Below are 9,876 nucleotides of genomic sequence, written 5' to 3'. Positions count from 1 at the left end.
TATCATGAGGTCTAGTCGAGCCACATAGAGTTCTACTTGGTCCTTCCCCTTCACTTCTCTTCTCTCTCTCCCTCCCTCTCTCATCCTCGCTATTTGAAGCCTTTCCATTTGCCTCATCCATTGTCCTTCCTCTTCTACCTCATTTTCTCCCAATGCAATCACCTCAATGAATTTATCATAAACCTCATCTGAATCTACCATTCAAACATCCTTGATGGAATCATTTATGAAGCCGCATAACCACGTCCCGCTACCCATACCAAAGGCGAGTCCAACCACTCCTTCAGCAACCCTGTAGTCGTTCGCCACCGTGCAACATCTTTCATTACAAACCCCATTAGAATGCACGTCCGCCGTCCTTGATTCACACCACTAACTTTGCCTTGCTAGTATATTGGTGGTCCACATTACGCAGATCCTCTATTTTAACCTATTAATTTTTTTTTTTGTAGAAATTATAAAAAAATAAATGCGATTGATATGTATAAATAATGATGTCTTAGTCAAGTTTTATTTCAGTTAAACAAGAGCTCAATAACTATTCACTCACGAAAAAAGAAGTACACATTTAAAAATTTGAGTTTAAGCTATGGTTTTTGTCAAAGGAAAGAGGCGCAGAGGTAGACATAAGTGTTTGTTGGATTTCACTCGTTGAAGGAGAAGGTTGATTCACTGCTTTGCTAGATTCTCCAATGTGAAATAGACGACGGGACCTGAAACATTAGTAAACACCAAACTAAGAGTAAGCTCACTATAGTTCTGGCAAAAATAAACTGTCTTAGTTAAACATAAAACACCAACTCTACAATGAAATCATAGACCATTTGCTACTTCAATTATTCATTTCTGGTTTATGAAATGTAAAGAAAATCTACCGATGTTCAAGCATTATAACAGCATTGCTGACAGTTTCATTAAAGTACTTACCGTTGGCGAAAGTTGGAGGATTGCATGCCGAAACGAAGCAAGGAAGGACTTGGACAACAACCAGTGAAATAAGTAGCATTCTCAGGTTTGTTCATGCTTGACTGCATGTATTTGTAAAAAAGATAAGTATAAAATTTATACACAGACAAGGCTATAGTAAAGTTTGAACACAAGAAAGCCATATTCTAAAAAACTAAAGTATTTTTATGTTCTATGCGCTGTGCGCAAATGCAAATTATCTGCTATGCATACTGACAGTTTGTGTCTGGGAACTTTGTGCAGTAGATAGCTCTGAAGCCCTTTTCTCACGGTTTCTTCTTTCATGTACGAGCAGAATTGCGCATTTGCAGGTTAAGTATAGAAGTAACACTCCAAGAGAGAAAATGATGACAAATTCAATGACGATGATTGATCCTAAGGCTGTTGTCACAAATAGAAAGAGCTAGTAAGTCCGAGAAACAAAATACCTTCCATATCTAAACAATCAACATGGAAGGAAAATTATGGCATGATATCCAACTCAACTCAGCTTATGAAATCTGCAACTTACTATGTGCAAGGAATGAACTCATAGGCGTCTTTCTCATTAAATTAACCATAGCCTCAGTGTATAATGGCATTGACATCCCCTCTGCACAACCTGGATAACACCCATAGTTTCCCATGTCATTCACTGTTAATGTTAAAACAGCTCCATGCTCACCTCCCTGGACAAAATAACAAAAAGAGAATCTAGTGAAAATTTTAGTTTTTAGCAGGTTTTTGCCATAACACTAATCAAAGGATGCTACAATCTACAATGTCATCTTATTCCAAAACATGAGCTAATTTGACATTTCTTTCTATGTGTGTTTTTTTATCCTTGATGTAGTAACAGTTTTAGGCATTTAGTAAACTTCTAAGAAACTTGTTTCTCATATTGGAGGCTTTTCTTAAGGTGCCTAGAGAAGTAGATAAGAGCTGTTTGTAAAAATTTCTGTAGCTTCTCAGTGCCACGAATTTTCAAGTTTAAATGATACTAACCAAAATTCTGTCCTAGCCATGTACTTCTTCTGGTCCTTCTTAACAATGTGTCCAAAATTATAGACCAAACTGGCGAACAGTGGGTGTGTGTGCTTTTAGCTTCGTATAACTTTCCTATGTTCTACAAGTTCTACTATTTTGGTCATGAACATGATAATTGATAGAGGAACAGATGGTGGTGCTTCTGCTACAAGCCACAGACTTTTGTCGAGGCATTTCATTTATGTTTAGCTGGTGATGGTAACATAATGAGAACCGTGATTACTCCTGGAACTTCAGGGTAAAATAACATCACTCACAAGATAGAACAATTGCTGCATAACACTATTGCAGTCATTGATTGTGCCATGAAATCTGATTCCAGTAGCTTTGACCATAAAGTGCTTTGAGATGGTTACATATGTCTGAAGAGGTTGCCACTGACAATTATACATGTGCTTCAGTTCAGTTGTATTGATCAAATGAGCTGGGAGATTTGTTGCTAATAATCCATCACTTACTTCCACAGAGAATGACACAAGAAAGTGACTCTCCCCAACTGACATCATCCACCAGCAGAATGTCAGGTCCCCAAACTCTCTTACGCAAATTATAAAGTCATTACAAAATTGAGAAGCGTTTAGTGTATCAGAATCCAAAATTATTCCAATCATTATAATTCATGCCTATAAGGAAAATTTTCAGACAAAACTATTGGACCTAGAAATCTTCCTTACTTTTATAACATAGTAAAAACCTAATAATTCCCTACTGTAGAAAATTACACTTGAAGATAATCATGCAGGTTATCACTCCCTTTTGGCTTGGTTGATGTTAGGACCCAAGTGCAAGGTATGGACTTGTGTCCCACATTGGAAGTATGAGATTCTAATGTGGGGTTTATAAGGCCTTGAGCTCTCCAACTACAACAACTAGCTTTTGTGGAGAGGTTCTCCCAAGGTTCTTATCAATTGGTTTCAGAGCCTTCCAAGGCCTAGTTCACAGCCAGCCCGCGTGGGCGTAAGGATGCGGAGCAGCTCTTGGTATGGTTCTCCCAAGGTTCTTATCAGTTTCTCCCCTCTTTTATTCAGTAAGTTATAATAGATAGATGTAAAAGTACACACAAAATAGACACAAAAATTTAATCTTATCTAACACCCCATCCCTACTATTAGAATGATGTGTCATAAGCTATTTTAGAGTAGAAATAAACGTAATTGAAATAGTTGTCATCCTAATAATGGATGATTATCTCGGTTAAAAATACAGAATACAGTTAGTTAACTTCAAATAGAATATATCCAACACTAACAGTATTTTTCACTTAAAAGTATCAGCTTTTGCTTCTGATTTTTATATCTTTATGACTTGAAATCGCAAGCAAGCCTCTGGATTTAGCTTTCACACAGTAAATCTTGAAAGAACCAACTATTGTATCTACTACTGATTAGTCTTAGCCGTGATCGCCAAATATGACTATCGCTGCACCAAATAATTGCAGGTTCTACCTTGTAAATCTTGCATTAGACAAAGCTGTAAAGTATAACTTTAAATATTTATTGCTAATCATACCAGGGAAAGTCGGAAGATCGGAATCTCCAATCAAAAAGTCAAACTTGTCTTTCTCTTTATCAAAGATATGGGTCTCTTCTTCATTGCTCCTCAATATAATGAAGGAAGGAACTCTAATATATGGAGGATCATTTATAGGATCAACAAAAATTGGGACACCCAATGAATTTATTCCATTCTTATTCTTGGCAGAGACTTTAATGGTATCTGCACCATAAAAATTCTCATTTCTGAAAAGAAGAAGAGAAAATTAATAACAATAACAATAGCTGTACCACCAAGAAGCAACAATTCTTGAAAACACAAATATTTACACTTCTGATGATAAAAATGTTCTCCAAAATAATACATGTCCAATGAAATTTATTTACGGCACAAAATGCCTTGAAACTTCGACAATTTTAACACGAAATAATTCATGTATAACCTAAAATGCCTCACATTGATTAGCCATAAAGATAGTATATGAAAACAAACCTATATACCTAATGTCTTAAGGTTTTAAGTGAAAAAAATGTAGTGTTAGGTTTTCTTTATGGTCTGCTACTCAGCCTATTGGTGCAGATTCCCCTGCTTTCAGGCTCCCATATATATGATGAGGTTATAACTAGTCTTAGAACACACGGTAGAGTCACTGAGGATGTCCTTATAAGAGCATACAGAGTCTACTTTGAGGCTATATCGTTTTAACTTTTAAACGCATGCCTGACCAGTAAGAGCATAACTTAAATGAAGTAAACACATAAAGTAGCAATATAAAAAAAATACCCCAGGTACTGAATTGACTGAAGCGCAAAATTAATTTCTTCCACAGTGCCTTCTAATAGTAAACTGGTTGCTGTTTCATTTCCTGTATTAATTGAAAGTTCATTCCACACTGGTTGTCCAAATTGCATCACCAAGGGAGACAGAAGTATACTTCCAGATAATGCACTCAGATTGACAGAAATACTCTCCTTTGGATTTGAGTAAGTGATTTCAAACCCAGAAAAACCACTGCAAGAAGGCATAGTAAGTTCAAATAGAAAAAGGAAAATTCAATTAATTAAACAATATTATTGAAATCTTCAAAATTACTTATATAAGCTGTGATACAGACCCAAATCTAGGGCTTATTAAGTCCTCTGTTGCTTGCAGTTGGCTTGGAGCAGAAGCAAACTGAGGTGGAATATTGAGAACGGATATGTGCACAGAAGCAGTAGCAAGATTTCCATTTATATCAGATATTGTGTACCAAAAATAATCATTTCCATAATAATCTTCATAGGGAGTGTAGCGAAAGATCCTTCCATTCTGTATAAGTGAGCCATGATCTGACTGACAAGGTACAAGACAAAGGGTCAAATATCAAATTCCACAAGAATTTGAAGACATAAAGATAAAGGTATAATGGAAATTATTACTAATTTGATTTAGTAACAACTTCAAACAGCTATATTTAAAAAAACTTGGTGCTGTAATGCTGAAACAGTTGGTTTGTCACAAACATAAGCAATTAACTGCCAATTATTCACTGTGAAGTGAATAAATATGACATGGATAACTGAATGCTAGACCAACATGAAAGGACAATCAAATGATGGAAAAAAAACTAATCCCTTCTCTGTGAACATCCATGTCTTCCTTAATATGAAAGATGACTAGAGATATTCTCTTAAAATTCTAGTCAGGACTAACTCTAGGTCCAAAGTTAGTTTAGGGGTGAGTATTGTATAGTGTATACAATTTTAATTTTCGGATTATGCCTAACTCTATTCCCAAAAGCTAACTTAAGAGGTAAGGATTGCTCTATTCGATATAAGGACTTATTTAATATCTTATCTCAATATGGGACATTGACACTTTCTACTCGGAAAAGTTAGAATGAACACAAAATAACAAGAGAACGCTAGGAGGAGGATCCAACTATAGATTGGCAACATATCTTACTTTTGAAAATTCAACTATACGTGCATTGTCACCCGCAAAATAATCATTTGCCAAGACATCAATGGCAATGGATTCATCCTCCCAAATAGATACTGTATCATTGTTGGCTTTGGGAAAATATTCACCTGTACGGTCATCGAGCAAAAGAATCCTTAAAACATACATATTGCATACACACACACGCACAATACATATTGTTGGAACTTACTACTGTACACATTGATACTGAGGGGACATGCCAAGAAGCGCTTGCCATCAAAGGAAGGGCAAATCTCGTAAGTGCCAACATCTTTAGCCATATAGCTGCAGCTGTATGAACCATCCTTATTATCCACAGTGTCCCAAGTTGAAAACCTAGAGATATTAATTGAAGCAATCTCCAATTTCAATTTTGACTGTTGTGAGAGAACAGGGTTTAGATATGAATCCATAAGCTGCACAACTATTTCATTTTTCGACAGCTTTGGCACCTTGGAAGAAAACCTCGCAACACTTGACAATGAAATATTTACTTCACCTGCAGCAAAGTTAAGGGCGCTCTCATGAGAAATGATTGGAAGTCTTTAAAATAATACATATATGTAAAACTTTCCTGACAAACATGAGATAAACCACAAAAAAGAAAATCTGATGGAAATATTTTGTACTTTTAAGCTAAGTAATTGAAACCACTTATCATTACAAGCCTTGAAGCTTTCATCATTATCCTTCCTTTTCTATTAAAAGCTCTTCAATTGTGGTGCTCTTTTCTCATTTTCTCATTGACTTACTTTCATTGCTATTGGAAGACTGGAGTGTCTACCAGTGAAAGATGAAGTGCGAAAAAAGGAACTTTTTATATCCTGTAATATATTTTAGTACCTGCTTTTACCTCTTTTCTGAATGCATGACCCTCATTCAGTATTATGTTTCCACAATATACATTAATATCGAAAAAGCCACTTTTATCTGGTGTGTATTCCACATTAAATGCACTGGCTACAACAGGGCTCCTGCTCCCAGACTGAAACAAAGGTGAGGTTTAATTAGGGTTATAAGTGATTATGTTCCAAAAATTTATGTTTGTCTTCCTTACATTGTTGCTCAACGATATAGAAGGAGACGGGGCAGCTTCCGTGCGACCTATACCATCATATGGCATTCCTGAAGCTATTATGCTCCCTGGTATCATGATCACATATAACAATAAAAAATCCAATTTTCAAATATGTAAAAGAATGTAATATAAGGTTTATAGTTGAAAATACCATTTTTATTTAGCTTAGGATATATGGTTGGCGAAACACTGTAGTTATCATTTTCTCTTAAGATTTGTACTTGAAGTATGTCTGCTTCCACTGGGGAAGGATATTGATAGATGTCATTCAAATATACAGAGAACTCTGCCCTTACTCCAGCTACTGAATCATTTAAACCAGATCCATTTACAACACTTTTCACCCCATCACAATAACCTATTCACAAAGAGACATAAAATAGAAACTGCATTAGAGAAAATAAATGGTCAAACTATAGGGGAATATAAACATTGAAATAAGCCAGCCAGAGTCCTGTAATGTCACAAAACCAATAAAATTTCAATAGGACTTGGCATGAAACATTACCAACAAAAACAGTATAAACATATGGCATATTGGAAATGCTCTTATTATGCTTGCTATCATATATTGTTAGCAGGAAGTTCCCTGGCTCCAGATTGCTAAAGGAAAACAACTGAATCCCAGAATCCACTTCCTCAAAGAGAAGATCTGCTATAGGTATTGTCAAGTTTGTATCTCTTTCAACAATGTCAGCATCAAATGGGTACAATCCAGAAACCAGATTTCCATATTGATCCAACTGATGTATAAAGATTTCCATCTTGGAAGCCAATTGCCATGCATGTGGTTCAATGTTCCATTTGGCCATACAGTTAGAGACATCTATAGCTCCTGGTATACACAGAAGAAACAAAGACATAAACCCCATTTAATTTCTGAGAAATATCAAGCTCTAGCATATAATTAAAAGTTATAGTTAAGGGGTTTCTCTCATTTATAAAGATCAAATAGTCCAAATACGATAGACTAGTTATTATTGAAACAAAAGCATGCAACCTGGATTCACTTTTAATGGTAATGGAGAACCATTCAAGGTTTGATTTCCTCCTTCTATGAGCAAGGAGAAGTTTCCAGCTTGCATCACAAAAAACTCAATGACTATATAATCAAACTCATTCCACCCCATGTTGGAGATATCTGGCTCACTTGTAACAGAACCATTTTCGCTCAACACAAACAACTTAAAATCAGGTAAATAGGACACGTCATTCGTCTTGGAGATACTGTTCCCAAATGCATCTTTGAGGAGCACCATAATTGTAGCTTTAGAACCAGCTTCAAACTCATATTTAAGGCCTTTCCATGATGCCACACACACAGACGGGTACATGTTCCCTTCAGTCAGACAATAGCATCTAAGCATTAGTAAACACATACACAAGAGAAATTAAGCTACAATGATTCATAACATTCATGTATAAAGAAGGATAAGTAAAATGATCAGCACTCACTTCCTTACAAACAACAGAACCCTTCCAAGTGATTTAAAAGGACAACTGAATACTGATATCATTCTACTAACACCTATCTACGCATAATCCGGTTCCACTCAATGAAGTGTAAAATCAAACCTGGCTCGACTTGGAAATGCAGTGACGAATCAAGAACTTTATAACGGTCCTCATTGATGAGCACATTAAACAATCCAACCCTGATGGGGGCGAAGCAAATCTTCCAATCATCAAAGTCTCCTTTGAAATCCGAGAACACCGTGGATACATAGGAACTATTCCCTTCCTTTCCATTCACAGTGAGTATAGGCTGAAAAGCATTTCTATCAATCTTATCACCATTTTCAAGCACTTTGACCTTAATAACTGCTGTTTCACCAGCCTTGAATGTGCCCTTATCATCCCACCAACTGAAAGCGAATATGGGCAATTTTGATCTATCTGTCACGAATCAAGACACAAAAAAATGAGAAACATTGTACATAACTCTCTTTTCTACAAAAAGCAAAGATGAAAAAATGCTGCTTTTGACTAACCTGAAGTTGTATACTCAGAACAAGATAGTGGGAAAAATGAGAATGCAGAGAGTGAAATGACAATGAGTCTGGTTGTTAGGAACTCCATTTTTGTGAAAATCTCATAGCATAGTGCAGAGTTAATGAAAAGAACAGTTCATGAAGGAGCAGTTGGTGGCGGTTTAAAGCGGTTACAAACATGTGAAACATAACACCAACAAAACACAACCGGTTACAACCGTTAAGGTAGGAAATGCTTTTCCCAACCATCTGAACTGCAGAATCGAAGTGAGTGAAGAGAGGTTGATGAAGAACTTGCAGTCTCTGTTGCATGTCGTAGAATTTCGGTCTGTCACCGGCGGTGGATATCTTCACCGGACACCGGCAGTAAGCGGTGGCTCCGGCGAGCTTCATGGTTACATGTGCCGGTTGCCTGTGATGAATGATGAAGACACGAGGACGGATTCAAAAATTTAATGTACTTGGTAATATATACATATATATTCATAATAAAAAATAATGAAGTGATGACATTTTTTATTAAATGGGACACATGTAAAAATATTTAACTAAAAATGTTATAAAAAACCACATATTCTTACTATTTAAGTGAGGGCATTTAACAATGTGAAACACAAGTGAGAACATTTTTTACTAAATAGACTATATAAAACCACATACTTTTACTTTTACTGTACAAATTTTTTTCTAATATTTTTTTTAAAATCAAGTGAGGGTTGTATCAAACATTTTAGAGCAAGCAAATTTTTCATTCTGAAAGTAGATCTACCTCATTAGTTTTCGCAGCGGTGTGTTGGTTGCTGGTGTGGGTACAAAAAGACATATTGACACTCAAATAAGCTTTCAGTGTTAAGAGAATTCGTTAAAACGCTAAAAATGAACAACCAATTTTGTAAATGAACGAGAGAACTTATATTTATAAAGTGAGAACATGCGTTCACGAGAGATCCTTAAGTGGAAGCTCGTAGCGATGCCTAATTCAATACAAAAGTTAGTTCAAGAGTAGAGGGGTTGCTCTACCCTTATAAAAACTATATATGTCATATCTCTAGTTAATGTGAGACTTTTAACACACCCTTTACGTCAGGGTTGAACATCTAAAACGTGAAAATTGCAAGACTAAACATTTGCAAGATGACCTAAATATGAGAAATCTCCAAGAACAAACGAATCTATAATCAACTTTGATACCACATTAGAATTAGGGATGTCTAGCTCAATCCAAAAGTTAGCTCAAAAATTGAGAGTTGTCTTACCCTTAATAAACGCTATCTATGTCATCTTTCTTGTCAATGTAGCCATGTAGGACTTCTAACAACTCTCGAGTGAATAATCGACTTCGCGTCATTGGTACATATC

The 9,876-nt window shown here is 35.9% G+C and overlaps 1 protein-coding gene across 2 annotated transcripts; it reads right to left on the bottom strand.

The window, feature by feature from the left end:
* Positions 1 to 455: 455 nt before the first annotated feature.
* On the bottom strand, positions 456 to 8,895 carry LOC130726322 (protein GAMETE EXPRESSED 2). Of its 2 annotated transcripts, XM_057577571.1 has the most exons (18): positions 8,518 to 8,895; positions 8,102 to 8,422; positions 7,527 to 7,865; positions 7,035 to 7,361; positions 6,678 to 6,884; positions 6,506 to 6,591; positions 6,292 to 6,433; positions 5,639 to 5,947; positions 5,431 to 5,555; positions 4,601 to 4,818; positions 4,270 to 4,497; positions 3,502 to 3,731; positions 2,451 to 2,488; positions 2,250 to 2,369; positions 1,478 to 1,634; positions 1,184 to 1,347; positions 928 to 1,028; positions 456 to 713 (listed from the first exon to the last, which is right to left on the bottom strand). In XM_057577571.1, exons 1-18 carry the CDS (start codon positions 8,603 to 8,605, stop codon positions 569 to 571), a joined length of 3,345 nt encoding a protein of 1,114 aa, XP_057433554.1. In that variant the 5' UTR covers positions 8,606 to 8,895; the 3' UTR covers positions 456 to 568. The 2 variants fall into 2 exon arrangements, with proteins under 2 accessions (XP_057433554.1, XP_057433553.1); XM_057577570.1 differs by having other exon boundaries at positions 2,250 to 2,488; positions 8,518 to 8,893.
* Between the last annotated feature and the right edge of the window lie 981 nt (positions 8,896 to 9,876).

The sequence above is a fragment of the Lotus japonicus genome, chromosome 6, assembly GCF_012489685.1.
Source record: "Lotus japonicus ecotype B-129 chromosome 6, LjGifu_v1.2".
Taxonomy (NCBI): domain Eukaryota; kingdom Viridiplantae; phylum Streptophyta; class Magnoliopsida; order Fabales; family Fabaceae; genus Lotus; species Lotus japonicus.
Note: the sequence above shows the minus strand (reverse complement) of the source record. Positions and strands in the feature narration are given on the sequence as shown.